The sequence below is a fragment of the Rhineura floridana genome, chromosome 7, assembly GCF_030035675.1.
Source record: "Rhineura floridana isolate rRhiFlo1 chromosome 7, rRhiFlo1.hap2, whole genome shotgun sequence".
Classification (NCBI taxonomy): Eukaryota; Metazoa; Chordata; class Lepidosauria; order Squamata; family Rhineuridae; genus Rhineura; species Rhineura floridana.
Genome location: NC_084486.1, coordinates 44,486,285 through 44,506,199, shown reverse-complemented (window position 1 = coordinate 44,506,199; position 19,915 = coordinate 44,486,285). Strand labels below are relative to the sequence as shown.

The window sequence follows — 19,915 nt, the reverse complement described above, 5'->3', positions numbered from 1 at the left end:
TCATTGTTTTTCATTTAGCAAGATGTTTTAAAAGAAAAAATAACCAACATAAGACTAAATAAAGAAGCCGATTTTTTTTCAAACAGCGACAGTCTAAAGGACTCCATTAATGAACTAAGATGTGCACACACTGGGGTATTCCAACTCCCCCCTCAGCTATAACTCCTTATTCTGCCACAGAATTTGAGGATCCCCTGAGGGTTTTTTTTCTTGCAGTTTTCGGAGCTGTTTAGGGAAACTTGATGCTTAGAAGCCTCACTTCGTACACAGAGCTGATTATGTGGCCTTATGCATGGGGGCCACGGAGAGGATAGAAAGTTGTGTGTGTAGCTATATACACACCATACATTTTAGGAACATTAAAAGCACATGAATAGCTCCAAAGAATCCTGGGAAACCGTTAAGGGTGCTGGAAATGGTAGCTCTGTGAGGGATAAACTACAGTTCACAGGATTCTTTGGGGGAAGTCATGTGCTTTAAATGTATGGTGTGTACACTGTCCCAGTGTCTTTGTGTCTGTTAATAGTTAGTGGTATTGGAAGACCCTGTTCAGCAACTGTGGGCTATCTGAGCTTTCATCATGCACTGTCCACGTGCTTCCAGATGTTTTTCTTCTCCGATAGTATGACTATAGACTTGTCACTTGTTTTGTTCTCTTCTTTGACTTAAAGGAGAGTGAATGTGCCTTGCATTTTAATCCTAAGCACCTTTACTGGAAAATGTGTCCTTTTGATCTTTGTGGAATTCACTATAAAGCAAAGTATGCTTAGGAATTGCAGCCCAAGGCAGCATTCTGTTACATGTTCTCTAGTGGTTAGAGTGTTGGACTACTGCCTGGGAGACCAAGGTTCGAATCTCCACACAGCCATGAAGCTCACTGAGTGACCTTGGGCCAGTCACTGCCTCTCAGCCTCAGAGGGAGGTAATGGTAAACCACCTCTGAAAACCACTTACCATGAAAACCCTATTCATAGGGTTGCCATAAGTCGGAATCGACTTGAAGACAGTCCATTTCAATTCTCCAGGTTGTCAACTATTAGCATTTCTGTGAGCTCAACCCATCTTTGCAATAGAACAGAGTGATGCTTTTCTGACTTTGCAAGTCTCCAAATAAATTGATCCAAATGACAGCTTTATCTGCTCATGTACTTTTAACACATCACAGGTGGAATTCCTGCACTTGCTGTGGTGCATTGAGATTGCACCAATGAAAAAGCCTTAGGGCAGACTTCCTCACCTTCGGTCACATGGTGTAATTTTTCCTTTAGTCACTTTTTTGTTTTGCTGTGTGGCCTTCCTGTATCCCCTAAACTAGCCTGCTGCCCTCAAATGCAGTGGGGGATGCTGTGGGATGCATTGGGGGACACTGCCAGTGTCAAAGTCAGATTCAGCTGCCAGTCTGGTCAGCTTCTGTACATTGAATGAGAGATGTCATCTTTTTCTGGGGCCAACCTTGATTCAGAGTGTTAGGAATAGTCCAGATAATCATTAGCAGTGATTATTTATTTGCTTGCACAAGTAAGGATAGGATCCAAATTGTGGAATGACCTCCTCTTGTATCTGTGTATGCTTTTACCCAGGCCTTTCTTTGAATGGGTGTTTTCTATCCTGCTGAATTGCTGTTCTGTGCTGTTTTTTAATTTTTGTAGTCTTTAATGTAATTTGTACTTGTTTTAGTTGTTTTGATTATGATACTTTTTGAACCTGCCCTGGGACTATTTGGTGAAGGGCAGGCTATAAGTACAAATAATTAATAAACAATATACATCTGATTGTATTAAAGCAAATATTGTCAGAATTGGGGGCACTGCTCGTAGAAATTGGTATTTTATGGCAATAAAATAATAACGTTCTAACTGCATTTCTCTTTCTCTCCCTTAACTTTAGAAAGGCAAATGCAAAATGAAGTGAACGTTTGTTTTACAAGCCACATGTCGATATTTGAAGGTGATGTAAAGCTGTTCTGCGTTGACCTACAAGACTGGTTTCTGCTAATCTTATAGACAGGATGAGCTAATCTTATAGACAGGATGAGCAAGCTTCCTGAGGGGCTTCCTGTTACGCAAAAAGAGTGACAACTGCCCTGTTTAAAAGTGATTTTTAAGACTGCATGCAGCTGTTCTGAGGAAATGAAAGAAGTTGCGCTCTGGTCACGCAAACAGGTGGCAGATTGGTTGTTGGATGCTGTGCCAGAATATTGTGAGCCTTTGAAAAATTTCACTGGGCAGGACTTGGTGAATCTAACGAAGGAGGATTTTGCGAAGCCCCCTTTGTCACGTGTCTCTTCAGACAATGGCCAGCGACTACTGGACATGATAGAGAATTTAAAAATGGAGCACCACATTGAGGCACACAAAAATGGGCATGCCAATGGCTATTTGATCATCAGCACAGAGGCCACCACCAATGAAAACGGCTTCAGCAGCAAAACCAAACCAAATGGAATGCCAAATGGTTACAGGAAGGAAATGGTTAAAATCCCCATGCCAGAGCCGGAGCGTTCTCAGTATCCCATGGAGTGGGGGAAGACACTTCTGGCTTTCCTTTATGTACTTTGCTGTTTAGTCTGTACAACAGTGACAATCTCAGTTGTCCATGAACGAGTGCCTCCCAAGGAGGTGGAGCCACCCCTACCAGATGCTTTTTTGGATCACTTTAGCCGAGTGCAATGGGCCTTTTCTATCTGTGAAATTAATGGGTTGATCCTTGTAGGACTCTGGCTAATTCAGTGGTTGCTCTTAAAATACAAGTAAGTACATGTATATCTTGATAACGTTTTATTCAGTACTGGATTCTAAATTAATTTCATTTTTATAGGATAATTTCATTTTTGGTGTGCTGATTTCTTTTTGAAATGATTCTGCTTCTTAAAGGTTTTAGAGGAGTTGTTTTTTTACAGTCAAGGGGTATATAAATTTTGTTAAATAAATAAATAATAAAATTTAGTGGAGGGACTTGTAAATTACTGGTCAAAGGCAATAACAGAATTTATATGAAATATATGTGTGAATTTTTTTTCAGAATCTTTGTACCAAGATTGAAACCTGGCTTCCAGATAGTTATTTAAAAGGAGGTTTCCTACCACCTCTACGCTGCTCACTTGCACTGGTAGTGCCCACTACTTTCTCAGGATGCTGAAGCTTCTCCATACTGGCTGTATTGCTGTCCTCTACATTAGGGGCTTTTTTATTTATTTCATTTATATCCTTTCCATGGCATTCAAGGCAGTATGCATGGAATTCACTTGCAGTATCCCATCATCCCATAACGATCAGACTTGGGCCTACTTTGCTTCAGCATGTGCCCTCAAAACATGTCCTGGGACCTTAGTAAATGTTTCAGCCTACAGCAGGGGAGAGAACATGGGCTGCTAATGCAGCTAAATCATTTGTGCCCTCATCCACTGGAGCCCCTAAAGTTGGAATGGTAAATCCTCAGCCCATGGGCCATATCTGACCCATGAAGCAGCTTATAATGGGCAGCCTGTCCTCTGCCAAAATTGGGCACTTTTCCTTACCTTGGAAAAGTGCCTCTTTCACTGGCACAGCACCATTGAAAGAAGGCCTAGGTAGTTCAGGTAACAGAAAGTGAGTTTCAGTATCTTTAACTTCTTGCTGCATCATAAATTGTTTCTGAAAACATTAGCAACTTATGGTCCTAGAGGCCACATTCTTAGCCTAATATAACTTCACACCTGAAGTGTTATTTTTAGTTTGGTTTTCAAAATGTGTCAGTGTTTTATGAGGGAAAGATCCCCATTATATTTCACATTATGGCATTGATCCAAAGAACTGGGTGTAGTTCCATGCATCTAATGAAGCTTTTTGGGCAGCAGCTCCCCATATCTCATGGCAGGACCCTTTAAAACTTGGGGAGGGGAAAGGCTTGCAAAAGTGGTTTGAGATATGGCAGTGGTGATGAAGTGTATGTTTGCACTTCAAGGAAAACTAGCCTAAACTAAACCCCATGCCCTTTTGGGTCTTGTTAATTATTATCTACATTATAGCTTTTACGCATTATATTGTGTGTGCACGCATGTGCATATATGTTCTCGGATCATTATTTTCAGTTCCCAAGAGATAAAAATATTTTAGCATTCTCCACAGGTTTTAATGTACTGATGGTTAGGAATTTTAGGGTCATTGCCTATAGCAACACTTGGCTATCAGTGCAAACGTGCTTAAGCTAAAATTCTGTTGTATACAGCTGTAAAGAAAACTTATGTGAAGTAGTCACTATGTCCAAATGTTAAAAAACTGGATTAAATGGCATTTAATTGGTCATATTTGTTTATGTTTGAACTTTCAAACTAGCTTAGCATAGAGGCCTAAAATGAAGGTATAGCACTTAATTGGCTGGCTGCACTTAAAATAGGGTACATTTTCCTATACAGAATAAGAGGGATGTCCATTAATATGGCAAGATACATTCTCCCATGAATGCCTTCTGTTGACTTATGTAAAAGAAGTCAAGGCTCTGTAAATGGGGAACAGTTGAGATGATAGGTGTTCCCATGTCATCAGTCTTGCTGAATTTTTCCCCAGCCTCTTTCTCCCATAGAAAAAAATGGCTCCCATTTATGTATTGGAGAAGCTCCTTCACAGTGTAATAGAAGCCTCTCTCACCCTCTGCAGGATTGTTGTCATACTAGACTTTCAGTGCACTTCACCTCTCCCCAAAGGAACAAATGACAGCCACTCATTTCTTGGGGAGAGGGTAGTAAAGGCATTTATTCAGGGACCCTGTTGGAGTGTCTTGGAGATCTCAGTCTTGAGTGAGAGGCAGATTTTGAAATATAGTAATATGATTTATTACCCACCTTTTACCCAGATTGCAGCCTATGTTCAATAGCCTGCTCCTATAATATATACATTCTTGGCATTCTCTTCCTTGGATTGCTGCTGACATTGTCATCTTGTTTTTTCTGGGTCTGTTCTGCTTCCATTAAGTGGGAATAAAAGCTTCTATTTGTTTTAAATGAATATTTTATTACTTAAATGAATATGGATTGTGTATTGTCCTAGAGCATATAAATGACATCTAAAGCACCACACTCATTTTATCTTGAAATGTTTAAAATCCTGAAACACTTCAAGTGGCACATAATTTACCCACTTTTCCCCTCCAGGTCTATTATTATCAGAAGATTTTTTTGTATAGTTGGCACACTGTACCTGTATCGGTGTATTACAATGTATGTAACTACACTCCCAGTACCTGGCATGCATTTCAACTGTTCTCCAAAGGTAACTTTTTTCTTTGCAATATCATTATTTGACATCTTGCTCTTATTTTCCCAAAGATTATCCAGCATTTGGAAAACTTTAATCAGAGTGACTTACGAACTGCTTGCCAAGAAGAATTGGCAAAAATTCTTTCCCATCTAATCAGTATCACTTGTTGCTCAAACTTTAGTGTTAGCTTATGGATAAGTTCTGTCAGAATTTAGTTCAATATCTCTAGTGTACTACCTTTCTTGGATGATCTGAAAGGGAGGGTGTTCTCTTGGCTTTCAGTTTGAAAGCATTCATATGATTATCGTACTGGAGTCAGTCCCACATCCCCACCAGCCTTCCTAATAGGTGGTTAGCACTATTGTCAAAACTTGACCACGAGTATTAATGGGTTCATCACTACAGAGCTGTATGGCATGTCAGTTTCTAAGATGTAGTTAGAAAGTTCCCCATTGGCACATTTTGAACATGGCTTTTAGAAATTACTACAACCAACTTACAGTGATACCATCGGTGTCTACCAGATACACGTGGAAGGCTGCTGACAGAAGCTGAATGGGGTTATTTTCCTTCTGTTTATATACAGACGCAAGGGCTGCTATAGTTGGGCTATAGTATCTGCTATAGTATCTACCCCATGCTCAGGCCAGAATCTAGACAAGAAATGTAGAACTGGCACTTTTAGAAGGGCCACATAATGTTTGTTCTGCACTTGAAAGGAATTGATCCTTCAGTGCAGCAGCACCTAACTTTGATAACCACTGATATTAGGCAAGTACCTTTGCTGTACTGTTTTTGGTGCTTGTTAAAAGCTCTTCCTTGTTTAAGCAAGCATACCCAGACATGCAAATTTGACATGTATTTTAATACATAGTATTATTTATATTGTGTATATTTTTAAAACTCTTATGTTAACATCTGAGTTTATAGGTAATTTTAATGTATATTTTATGTAAACTTCTTAGACATTTTGATGATTAAGCAGTATATCAATGAACCGGAACAAAAATAAATAAGAGAGGCTCAAAAATGCTTATGTCATTCAGGAAGATCAGGAGTTGAGTTGTTGCAACCTTCTAAGTCACCTTCCCTAAAATGTGAATGTGAAAGACTGGCTAGAACTTGATAGGATTGTTTGTGACTACCATCTTCAGGAGGAGTTGTTACTTTTATATCATGCAGTAGAGCACTGGGGACACCTACCTTGCGATTTTCAACAAGCAGGGCAGACAAGGGGTGGAATTCAAAGTAGCAGCACTAAGGAGCATGTTCTATGAGCACAAGAATTTCTGCTTGCACAATGGAACTTCCCTCTCCTCCCCCATGCATCCCTAAATCTGTTCTAGGGGTTTCCCAATCCTCTGGAGTAGATTTGGGGAGGTGTGCACAGGGAGAGGAGGGGGAAAGTCACATTGCACATGCAGAAATACTTGCACTGACAGGATGCTCTCGTAGAATATCGACTTAGGATCCAAGTTAGTTGGTTTTACAAGCAAACATGATAGGAAGTTGTTATTGGCATCTCACATGGTAAACTCTGTTCTAACAGTGACATCTAAGATTCTACAGCTGCAAACAATGTCATCTGGAAAGTTTCTCACAAACATGTCGCAGCTTGTTTTACTGTTTGAGGAGCAGCCTCAACAGTTCTACTCATCACCCAAAATCTTCACGGCATGATTGTGGGTAGACACAATAAGAATGAAGAATAATATTCTTCACTGTCATTGTCACTACATAATGTTTTCTCACACAATCTATGTGCCATGAGCAGTCAGATTTTTGTAAATCTTTTGCCACTTGTTTTCTTAGCAATCTCAACGTTCCCATTTTAAAATTATTGTTGTTGTTGTTGTTGTTTATTTCTACCCCGCCTTTTGGCCAAAAGGCCCTCAAGGCGGCTTACAAAAAAACACAAATATAAAAATACACCAATAAAAACAATACAATTTACAAAAAGCAGCAATTACAACTTCCAATAAAATGCATTATACTTCCAATAAAATGCATTTGCTAGATAGTGCTGGAGGACATTCCTCAGTAGGGATGACTCCTCCTACTGGTTGTGACAGGCAGGGTCTCTAAGCTTCTTTGTAGCCTCTCCTGTGGGAGGAGTCGTCCCTCTCTCCAGACCGGCCCTGCCTGCGGTCAGTGAAGGTCTAGAGTTAATCTCTCCTATCTATTAGAGCTTCTTTCTTTTGCTTTCTGATTCTTCCTCTTAGCGTTTTTTCTTATGCTAATTTTCTCCTCTCCTTACGTTGGTTTTATTCCTCCCTGCCTGTTTCCTTCTCCTTCCCTACCTTCACTCCGTGGGGCTGGGGTTTGTGAGGCTAGGCTGAACCCGGCTGGGTTCACAGGCGTCGGAAAGGAGGCCGAAGAAGGGCGGAGCGCGGCTAGCTGCAGCATACCAGCAGAGCAGCAGCCTCCCAGACAGGAGTCTGTCGCCTCGCTCCGCGGAGCCGCGTTTCTGCAACCCTCGCTTTCAGCGGGATCGCGGCTCCTGGCTCCCCCCCCTTCACCAAAGGCTTGCCTCGTCATGGGAGAATGTCTCAGCAGGGGGTTGAGCGGCGCCCGCTAACGCGGCTCGCCTGTAAAGTGATTCCCGCGCTTTCCCCTCAGCGTCAGGGAGTCAAGGCCGCCATATTATGGCCTCACCCACTTCCTCTCCGCCTTCCCGCCAAGAGCCCTGCCACGTGGGGGAAGCAAGGGACCTAGAGGACTCACAGCAATCAGTCTTCTCTCCGTCCCAGAGCGTAGACAGCGGGGGGATGAATCTCCTAGATGAAGGTATGGATGTTTTCCCCCCCCACTCTGTTTCCCAAATTTATGACCTGGGTTAAAGAGCTCATTGCTTCTGAAGTCAGTGGCTCTCTCACACACGCACGTAAAAGTAAGAAGCGCAAACATTTGAGGAAGCATCCCCACAGGGGAAAGCGGAGGCGCTTATCCTACTCCACAGGCTCCAGCAGGGAGGACAGGCATGGCAGCTCATCTTTAAGAGACAGCCACTCCAGGTCCTCTTCCCTTTCCAATCAAGACATGAGGCAGGGGGGCTCGCCCCCACCCTCCTACATTTTACACAGTGAGCCAGCTAAGGATGCACAAAGGGGTGACAAGGAGCACCTGAGTCATAGCGCGTTGGGGGGGTAGCAAGGCGTTCCTCCCCACAGACTCATGCAGGTCCCTCATCCTCAATGGTTCGGGATCGGCAGGCACAGGCACAGTCGCCCAGGCAGGCTCCTGTGCCACAGGTGGTACTATCAGATTCTGAAGAACTACTTGAGCAGGACAGGGAAGAGGGGGAGCTTTCGGGTGAGGAAATAGAAGTCACCCAGATGCAACCCAGACTCTTTGCTCCAGAGGTTTTTCAGCCGCTCCTTTCCAAGGCCCGCAGAGTGCTACAACTGCCAGAGGCTGAGGCGGGAGGCGATGCACCCACTCAGTCAGCCTCGGCAGGTGCAAAAAAGGCCTTCTCCTCCATGGACACTAAGCAGGTTTCAGTTCCCTTTCCCCAGGCGTTTGATGACGTGTGGGATGCTGAATGGTCATCACCATGCAAACCAAAGCCACCTGCCAAGTGGGCAAAGAAACATTACGTCTTTGCCGACAGGATCATGGCAAGACTGCATTTTCCCACAGTGGACCCGCCTATTGCTGCTCTTGCTAGCTCTGCAGTGATCCCAACAGAAGGGGAGGGGGGGGCCTAAGGACCAGTGCGACAAGCGAGTCGAAGGGGCTCTTCGCAGGAGCTTTGAGGCAGATGCAGTAGGCTTCAGAGCCGCAGCCACTTCCTCAGTTTTCTCCAGAGCGGTTTTTATGTGGGCTGAAGAGTTTGGGGCATGGGACGATGTCCCAAAATTTGTAAAGGATGGGTTAAAGAAAATGGCGTATGCCTTGGCCCTGTCATCCGACGCATCCATGGATGCCCTACAGTTTGCAGCACGCTCTATGGCTGCCTCCACTGTGGCATGGCGTAACATTTGGCTCAGGCAGTGGCCTGTGGACTCAGAGTCACAGACCCGCCTCACTGCCCTACCTTTTTCAGGTTCTAAGCTGTTTGGGGAGCCTCTAGAGGCCCACCTGGTGGAAACTAGGGACAAGAAGAAAGCACTCCCTATGGCCAGAAGAGAGGAACGGAAGGGCAGGCAGAACCAGTTTTTTTGTTCCTCAAAACAGCTCTCTAGATTTCACAGTCAGCATTCCAACAGGCTTCGCTGGGGCAGACAAGACAAAGGGGGTGGACACGCTTCCTCCTCTAAACTGGGAGGCACCCCATTCTCCTCAGGGAGGAACCAGAAGGGAGTCCAAAAGGGCTCCTCCTCCTGACTGGCGGTTGCCAGAGGCCTCTCGCGGAGCGGGAGCAAGGCTTCTAGAGTTTGCCCCCTGCTGGAGAGGCATCACCTCAGACAAATGGGTGCTGGACATGGTGTCCATGGGATATGCTATAGAGTTTCTTCACATTCCACACAACCGGTTTCGACCCACCCCAAGGTCTCGAAGGCCGGAGAAGCACCTGCGCTACCTGGAAGCTATCCAGCACCTGCTGAACATCCGGGCAATAGAGCCAGTAGTTCCCTCAGAGAGGAACTCAGGGGTATATTCAGTTTTTTTTTCTTAGTCGACAAAAGGAATGGCTGACCTCTGTGGACCTCTCCGAGGCATATCTACACATTCCAATCTGCAGACAACAACAGACACTTCCAGTACAGGGCCTTGCCGTTCGGCCTTTCCTCAGCACCAAGGGTTTTCACCAAGGTACTGGGGGTTCTGGTGGCACATCTCAGAACAATGGGGATATGCGTGCATCCCTATCTGGATGACATCTTGGTGAGAGCACCATCCTGGGACCAGTCACACACAGGTACCCATCTCACTGTATCATGGCTCCAAGGGCTGGGCTTCATAGTGAACTTGGAGCAAAGCATGCTGACCCCATCCCAAACTATTCCGCTCTTGCGGGCGATCCTGGACATGCAACTTTTCCGCATGAGGCTCACCGAAGATAGGGCTTTGAGACTTCAGCTGTTGCTTCAGGAAGCAGTTGCTGCACCAGCATTGGACCTGACTCGGCTTTTGGGGTCCATGGTGTCAGCATACGACCTAGTTCAGTGGGCCCAGTTTCACTCAAGAGCTCTACAACAGATCCTTCTGCCCTACCAGGAGGCAATTCTCCTACGACACAGACGCTCGGTCTCCGTGCCTCCAACAGTACGGACAGAGCTCCGGTGGTGGCTGGAACCTCAGAGGTTGGCCCACGGAGTCAGCCTGGAAGATCCTCCACGCATAATCATGAGCTCAGATGCGAGCTTGTATGGATGGGGGGCTCACCTGGACCACAGTGTAGCCCTGGGGACATGGTCTGCAATGGAGGCGGAGCTCAATATAAATATACTGGAGTTACGGGCCATCAGACTGGGGCTACAGGTCTTCGCCCCAGAGATCAAGGGGAAGCATCTCATACGCACCGACAACTCATCGGCGAAATCTTATGTCCACAGACAAGGGGGCACGAGATTGAAGGGCCTAATGCTCGAGGCGGAGCGCCTGTTCAAATGGACGTAGAGGCATCTTGCCTCTCTGAAGGCCGAACACCTGGCGGGCACAAACAACTTTGTAGCCGACTGGCTCAGCAGGACAGCCATCAAGGAGGCAGAATGGCAACTGAACCCAGAAGTTTTCCAACAGGTGGTGCGCAGGTGGGGAGAACCAGTAGTGGATCTCTTTGCCACACCCGCAAACACACAGCTAGACAGGTTCTTCACAAGAAATCAGTGTCACCAGGCTCAGGGCACAAAAGCACTAGTCACACCGTGGCCACAAGGCCTCCTGTACGCCTTTCCTCCGTTTGGGCTGATACAACGCACGATCCAGCGGGTTTGGACCTTGAAGGCGGAATTTATTATAGTGACACCCCATTGGCCTTGACGTCCCTGGTTTCAGGACCTACTGAACATGTCAGTCAAGACACCCTGGCAGGTACCCTCTCAAACAGATCTTCTGATTCAGGGACCAGTCTGCCATCCTCGACCAGAGCTGTTCCGGCTAACAGCTTGGAGACTGAGCGGTTGTGGTTGAGCGGTAAGGGCTTTAAGGGGAAAGTGCTTGACACGCTACTGGCCTCGCGTAGACAGTTCACGAACCGGGATTACTCGTCCACGTGGAAGGTTTTCTTGTCCTGGTGCTCTGCAAATACAGTGGAACCTTGGTCTCGAGACATCAGGGGTCCCCTAGGGTTCCTCCAGTCGGGCCTAGATAAGGGTCTGAGCGCGACCACAATCAAGAGACAAGCTGCAGCTCTTAGTAGCATTTTGTTATGCCTGGGGGGGCCCCCGCTTTCCTCCAACCCATTCCTTAAATGTTTTTTTTTTTAAGAGGGGTGATGCTGGTTTCCCCATCAATGATTCACAGGTTTCCAAACTGGAACCTTACCTGGGTGCTGACGGCGTTGACAGGACTGCCATTTGAACCGATGGCTACCTGCTCTCTGAACCTCTTGACATTCAAAACAGTTTTTCTGGTTTCCATTACATCGGCCCGCAGAGTTTCCAAGTTGGGGGCATTATCTTTGGACCCTCAACTGTACGTGTTCCACCAGGACAAGGTGGTCCTCCGACCAGACCCGGCATTCCTACCTAAAATCAATTCTGTTTTCCATAGGTCGCAGAAAGTGGTTCTCCATTCTGCCCCGCTCCCTCCTGTGCCCAGGAACGTAGGTGGCACTCACTTGATGTGAGGAGGGCTCTTCGTTTCTACCTGGATCGTACCTTAGAGTTCAGGAGGTCTGAGGCCCTCTTTGCGGCCTTCTCTGGGAAATCAAAGGGGTGTAAGGTAACAACCTACTCTATCTCACGCTGGCTCAGAGCGGCTATAGCACATGCATATGAAGCTCTGGGTAGGGAACCTCCATTGGGTACCACAGCACACTCAATTAGGGGGGCAGCGGCTTCAGCAGCGTTTAGGGGGGGTTCCCCATAATGGATATCTGTAGGGCGGCTACATGGGCTTCTCCACACACTTTTATCAGGCACTATAAAATGGACTCATTGTCATCAGCTGATGCTGCATTTGGCAGGAAGGTGCTCCAGAAGGTGTTGCCTCCTAGCTAGAGGAATCCCACCCGGAGTCCTAGTACACTGCTCTGTCATATCCCTACTGAGGAATGTCCTCCAGCACTATCTAGCAAAAATGGAAATTTTACTCACCATGAATTTCTATTTGTAGATAGTGCTGGAGGACATTCCACCCACCTCTCATTCCTCTGCTTCAACCTTCTGGAGCGGGAGGGGGAGTGGGGGAGTTGGGGCTTCTGCCAGCGCCTTACATTTGCACACGTTGTTTAGTATTGTGTGTTTCTCTTCATGTGTGACTTGTCTTCCAGCACGTTGGTTCCGTGTTGGTCTGTCGCTTTTCTTCAGCTTCTCCTGGTATAGGCTTCCACTCTAGGGACGTCTGGGAAGATGTGGATATGGGGCCTGAGGAGGGTTCCTGGCTCTGTCAGTTCGGTCTGGAGAGAGGGACGACTCCTCCCACAGGAGAGGCTACAAAGAAGCTTAGAGACCCTGCCTGTCACGACCAGTAGGAGGAGTCATCCCTACTGAGGAATGTCCTCCAGCACTATCTACAAATAGAAATTCACGGTGAGTAAAATTTCCATTTTTTCTGAACAACATAAGAAGTGACCCTACACTTACTGTTGGACTACAACTTCCATCATCCTTGACAATTGATTATGCTGCTAGGTCTAATTGGAGTCCAACAACTGCTGGAGAACCATGGGTTTCCCAACTCCTGGGGGAGAGAGAGAGGACCTCTTAAGCATCCCATACCATTGGATGTTATTATTCCAGTGGCTGTGTGGATGTTTGTTAGATGCCAAAATAGTCTTCAATGTACACTTCCTTCAGACTGCTCTGGAAACCCATTGGATCCATGTATCTTCCAAGGTGAACCATCTTTGTAGAACTAAGGTTGGAGTGAGGGGAATCCAAGATGCTGCCTTATCTGAAGCTCATGTTTGGTGCCACCCCATCCACACATTTGCAGTAAGTTGTAAGAGGCAGTGGGAGCTTCATGTTTAACTGACTTGGCCCCCGACATAGAGTGTTCATGCCCGCAGGGCTCAACTGGATATTATACTTTGACAAGTTTAATTACTGCTTGGGTGAAATAACAATGACATCATGGTACTTGTAGGGAACATCTCGCACATGGTTGCTATTGGCTTCTTGTCCAAGTTCCAACACTTGTATATTATAGAAGGCAAGTGCTAGATAGAAGATAGAGCAGCTGTTCTTCTAGGGGTGTTCTACATCTTTCCTGACCATTCCACAATGTGTTGCCAGTGCTTGTAAACCATTCTCAATCATGTCTTTATAGTTACTGAGAGAAAACAGACAGCCTATTTACAAGGCTTGCACTAGAACAAATTTTCTCCACAATAATGGATATAACTGAACGTCATGAGCCATACAACCCACCAGCAAGGGTGGAGAAAACAGGGCTTTTAATGTTAAATATTTTCACAGGCATGGGCATTAGAGGTGAGCTGCTGACAGCCTGTAGGCTCCTGTCAATTATCTTTAGCTCATGTGATTGCACAGTGCATTAAACCTTCCTATGGTAGAGGTTTACTTAGGATAATTTCTTCTTTTTTTAAGTAAAATGTATTTATTAATTGACTTCTATGATGCTTTAAGTAGTATGGAATCTTAATACCTAATAAAATTTATGCTTTATGTTGTCATATTTTGAGTATCAATTCACTTTTCTTTTATAAGATTTCTAAATGGTATGCATCTCAGTATGAAATAATGTGCTCCTTTCCCCCCCTCCCCTTTCCACCAGCTTTTCGGAGACTGGGAATTGCACATGAGGAGGATAATGAAGCTGCTTGCTGGAGGCGGGTTGTCTATCACAGGAGCACATGATATGTGCGGTGACTACTTGTACAGCGGCCACACAGTTATGTTAACACTTACATACTTATTTATCAAAGAGTGTAAGTTTGACTTTTCAGTACCAGACTAAAACTGTATGCAAGTTAATATGAGAACACAATGTAAAATATTCTCTTAGTGCTTTGTACCTTGGTATTTTTGCTAAAAGGTTCAAGGGATATAATTATCCAACAATTAAAGTAAACAGAGAAACCTTTAATGAAGAATAACAGGCTTTCTTTGATCTTAATAAGAACATTACAGTGGGAATGAAATATATTTTAGCCCTTCTGTCTGATCTCCATACATTGTATCCCCCCATCCTGCACTCTTGCATTTTTACCCATTTTTTTTAGCAAAACTAGTGACACGAACACTTTATCATGTACCACTCATAGGGAAAAATAAAGGGCACGTTTCATCTTCATAATATTTGTTTGCTGGGATGGGGTTGTAGTCTGTGTTTATGTAGTTCATGTTAATGTATTTTCCAAGGAAAATTGTTGCTGAAGAAAAGTTTGACTAAACATCACATTTGAATGCTAATATAATTATACTGACTTGGTGTGACTGGCTCGATCACTTCTGATCTGCATCCAAGATTAATAGGAAAACCAATTTAATACTGGAGTACCTGAAATTGGAAGAATATTGGAGAAACTGGAGTAAGACTCCAGCCTAAGGCTTTGGTTCCTTTTTGTCATGATTAATTCTATTCTACGTAGCTTCAGTATTGGCAGTTGTAAACCAGTTGCTGAGTTGAAACATCAATTAAATACCTGTATTACTTGTAATTTCTGGAGAAGCTTGATGATCTCAATTATTTTGATGTTTTTGGTTTGTTTTCTTTGTTGTGGTTAACAGCTATTTATTAAACTGGAAGCTGGTATAATAGAATCTTAATTTTAGGTCTGTAACTTGTTGAGATGGACCTAGCAACTCTACTGCCATGTTTTAATTAAGGATATTGATTAATCCTTAATTGATTTTATTTTGTTTTTCATTTCATTCGTTATATAATGCCCATCTTGCCTGTTTTATGTTGGGATGAGCTATGGTTATAAGCAATATATCTTTAATTATAATAGCTCAATCATTTTAGAGTGTATGCGCAGAGAGAAGGCAGCCACTGAATGAGAGGACATATCTAAAGCAACGTCCCAGGCCAGAATTTAGAGATCGACATGTATCTCAGCAATACAATAACAAAAATCAATCTGTTCAAATGGGGGATGGGATATTTAACAATCCAATTGTTGCTGTGCCTAACTTGCTTGTTATAATGAACTGCCACGGCTGGCATTTCATTTAGTTCATTATTGCATTGGAAAGTGGGCTATTGCAGACTAAATGTTATCAGCAATAATGAATTTGGCAATTCTTGACAAATTCCCCTTTTTCATTTATCATATACACCAATTTGAGTGAGAATATACTAATTAATTTCATTTTTTTCACTTTTTTGCTTTTATGTTTTAATTGCAAATTACATTGCAGCCCATTAATACGGGATGCTTTGCAGTGGAGAATGGGGCAGGGAAGTGAGTCCTTAATCTTTCTCCTGCCGCTTGTTTTTCACCTGAATCTTCACTTCATCAAGCTGCTTTTACCTTTCCACTGTTCCAAAACTGTTTACCTCAGAATCATACATCTGGAACAATTTACAGAGGGGAGCAGCTTGGGAAGGAAGAGTTTTTCAGGAAAGGCAAGCAGTATGAGAAATGTTAAATACTCTCCTCTTCTGCCCCTTTGCTACTACTGCTGCTCTGAGAATGCCTTGCTACGGAGAAGGAATTGTTAGACATGCATTACATATGCCTGCAGTTTAATATGCAGTGTGATCCTGATTGGTGTTTCATTTTGCTAGTCCTGAAGCTTTTTTTAAAAAAAATCAGATAAATTATAGACAAGAAATTTATGTTTAAGTTGAGATCTCACTTGAATGGCTGCACTGTTCCCTGAAATATTTATTGATTAGAGTTTTTGCAGGGGCAGTGACAGCCAGGAAAGTTGTTTCAAGGCAGTAGATATCTTTGAGATCATTATTATTCTCTCCCCATTTCACATAATCCTGGGATTTTCCCATTTGAAGATTTTCAGCTTGTGATACTGTGTTCAATTCTTTCTGTGAAGAAGAATGTACTATATGTATGGCATTGAAGCATTAGGTCTTGTGTTTTTCAGATTCACCTCGGCGACTCTGGTGGTACCATTGGATATGTTGGGCTCTTAGCATAGTGGGGATGTTCTGTATTCTCTTGGCTCATGACCACTACACTGTGGATGTGGTGGTGGCTTACTACATCACTACAAGACTTTTCTGGTGGTATCACACAATGGCCAATCAACAAGTGAGTCTCTTGTCTTCTCTGTTGCCTCCGCCCCCAGTAACTTAGGCTGATCCATTCCAACACATTGTAATGTTAATTATAGAAATGGATCTCTCTCCCTCCCCACCTCTTGTGCATTCATTTCTTATATCTGTTGTTTAAGGAATGTGAAAAAGATTGAAGACTTTTTCAAAGGTGTAAGGTTTTCATACTATTTTTTTAAGAGCTGGCATTAAAATATATGTCATAATTACTTTGAAGTGTGTAGTTTGGACTTGTTTTTGTTAACCAGAAACATACATGACTTGGAGAAATGACTAGTCCATTATTAATTCCCTGGCAGTAATTCCTGTTAGGAGAAATCACATGAGCTAAAAAAATTACATAGTTCCATTCCATAAGGTTACCATATTCTGGTAACTTGATTGATTGATTGATTAAATGTATGTATGTATGTACGTATGTATGTACGTACATACGTATCACACTTCCTCCCAGAAGGAGCCCAGGGCAGCAACATATGGTACAGATGTTAATACATTTGTTCTGAATAATTGTGCTTGTGTGGAGAGTACTGATACGCCTTCCTTAGAGGTTCTGTGTGAGATTAGATGCCCTAATAGGGACTGCAAAGGTAATCAGATAGGTTTAAAGTCTCTTTCTGTGTGACTTAAACATTGTTAACTTGCTCTGTATCTCAGCATGCCAGCTCTCTCTCTCTTCCTGAGAAAAAGTTATAATGCGGCTGTTTATATAAGTTTCAGTCTGAACTAAATACATAACTCTGTGTAGGTTTTCCTTTCTTGAGACTTTGTAAATATTATATTTTGCAGGTGCTAAAAGAAGCTTCACACACTAACCTTCTTGCACAGGTATGGTGGTATAGACCCTTCCAGTACTTTGAAAAGAATGTTCGAGGCATTGTTCCACGCTCTTATCATTGGCCGTTTTCCTGGCAAGCACTGCATATGGTTAGACAACCTAAATTCAGCAGACTTGTGAATGACACATAACAGCTACAAAAAAAAAGAGATAGCAAGAGAACTGTCCAAAGTGCTAAGAACTCCCCAATAAGAGATGCCATAAAAATTGGGTTCCCTTTCCTCTAACTTTTAACTGTTACCTTGACTATAATCTACTCTCTTACCTGGTAAGCACTGTGATCTTTTTCTCTCTCCAAAGGATCTGCGATGGACAACAATAAAGAAACCATAAATTATCATGCACTGTACACATTTCTTGTTAATAGATTTTGGATTTGCATTGTTCATCACCATGTTTCTTTGTATATGATGCAGCAGCATAAACAAAAAAGGCTTTTATATCATAAGTTCTGGTCTTTCCAGTCTCGTCTGGGAATAAAGCGTATTATTTTCTTGGGAAAACATAATTTTCATATCTCTTGCCCCAAAGATTGGGCTGTAAGCCATTTTCTAGCAAATGTCTATATGAAGGTTTCTAAATACCTGACTGGGATAATATACAGGAATCTTTCTACCTGTTTCACTGAAGCTACTAATGATAGACACAGAAAGGTTTGGTAAACTTTGATTTTGTAAATCTGCAGTGACAGTGTCAAAAAGTGCAAAAAATTATTATGTTGTAAAGTGATTTTCTAAGTATTTCCTAACTTTATTTTTCAAAATGATATGAGTAAAAAAATAGAATCTAAAAAGATTTTTACATGTCAGAGAAAAGAGGTAAAATTAAAAAAAAAACTTCTTGGGAGAGAGATTTGTCTGTTTCTAGTGCCTTTCTTGTCTTGATAGTATGGTCAGTAGGCAGTCTTTAAAAGTTTTAATTTAAAATAAAGTATTCCATTAAACAAATATATGTATTGTACACATTACTAAATTTTGATTTTATATCTAAATTAAATTGGAAATCTGCTTGCAATGTTCAAATGACTGAACTGGAGGAGAAATCAAATATGATGACCAAGTCTTCACACATTGTGGGCAGGTTAGACTGAAATGTGCTTCTTAAATTATTTTATTGTCTACTCCATACATGGATTTTAACTATAGCAAGAAAACAGCCATGGATTCCTTTTTATACTTTTTTTCCAAATGATCAGCAAATCAAAAGACAAACTATAAACAATGTCTCATCCCTGAATGAAAATATTGTTGGAAAAACAATTGATTTCTTTAAAACAGAATTGTGCAGAAACTGCATGTAACTCTAAAATTTCAGTCCTGCCATACATATTGTGTTTGGGGGAAGTATTCTATCCTATACTTGCCAATGTGCAGAACAAAATAGTTTTTTAAGAATGAAGAAGCATATATATATATATCTATATAAATATATATATTCATTCTGTATTTTACGTGAAACAGAGTTTATCTGTAGGGTTTTTTTGTGTGTTCAACAAGGTGAAATTTGTATTGTAAAACAATAATGGTGAAGGAAAATAAAAGGCTTTTAAACAAATAGTCTCTTCATAATGTTAAATGTCATCTGTGTAATTCTAGCTTTTCCTGAGATTCCCTTCTACACAGCATATCTTCTGCTGGTGAGTCATGCTCCCAACCACCTTTGCATTCCTTCCTTCCTTCCTTCATAGAATCATAGAATAGTAGAGTTGGAAGAGGCCTATAAGGCCATCAAGTCCACCACCACCCCCGCGCAATGCAGGAATCCAATCCAATTCATTCTCCCTCTCTGGATAATGAGAATGTGTGAAAAAGAGAAAGATGAAAGAGGAAGAAAAATGGGGGTACATGGTAAAAGGAAACAAAAACCATGCTAAATCCCCTGTCTTGTTAAAAGTGGGTCCTGGATGTTAAAATTGGTCTAAATTGAGTAGATCATTCTATCATACGCATCAGGAAATCTTCACTGGGCATTTCTGTCTGGCTCCTGTATTTATGTGGTTTCTTTGTCTTTCGTTTGACCACTTCCTCTTCTTATGCCACTTCATCTCCACATAGATAACTGGAGCTGCATCAGTCAGAACCTTTCTCCTCAATAGTGGGAGCTACTGTGGCATAAGAACATAAGAAGAGCCTGGTGGATCAGGCCAGTGGCCCATCTAGTCCAGCATCCTGTTCTCACAGTGGCCAATCAGGTGCCTGGGGGAAGCCCGCAAGCAGGACCCGAGTGCAAGAACACTCTCCCGTCCTGAGGCTTCCGGCAACTGGTTTTCAGAAGCATGCTGCCTCTGACTAGGGTGGCAGAGCACAGCCATCATGGCTAGTAGCCATTGATAGCCCTGTCCTCCATGAATTTGTCTAATCTTTTGAAGCCATCCAAGCTGGTGGCCATTACTGCATCTTGTGGGAGCAAATTCCATAGTTTAACTATGTGCTGAGTAAAGAAGTACTTCCTTTTGTCTTTCCTGAATCTTCCAACAAAATGAAACACTAACTTTGTGCACTGGCTCTTCCTGTTGCATGAAAATAAATGGCAT

General features: G+C 42.9%; 1 protein-coding gene across 5 annotated transcripts in view; it reads left to right on the top strand.

Annotated features, from left to right (window-relative positions):
• Positions 1–18,936, top strand: part of SGMS1 (sphingomyelin synthase 1) — an 86,533-nt gene extending 67,597 nt beyond the window's left edge. For all 5 annotated transcript variants that reach the window (XM_061635378.1, XM_061635381.1, XM_061635380.1 and 2 more), the window contains 5 exons: positions 1,888–2,749; positions 5,129–5,246; positions 14,079–14,232; positions 16,355–16,521; positions 17,334–18,936. In XM_061635378.1, the coding sequence (XP_061491362.1) occupies positions 2,130–2,749; positions 5,129–5,246; positions 14,079–14,232; positions 16,355–16,521; positions 17,334–17,513 (1,239 nt within the window). In that variant the 5' untranslated portion in view covers positions 1,888–2,129 and the 3' untranslated portion in view covers positions 17,514–18,936. The remainder of the gene's footprint in view (positions 1–1,887; positions 2,750–5,128; positions 5,247–14,078; positions 14,233–16,354; positions 16,522–17,333) is intronic.
• Positions 18,937–19,915: the final 979 nt, after the last annotated feature.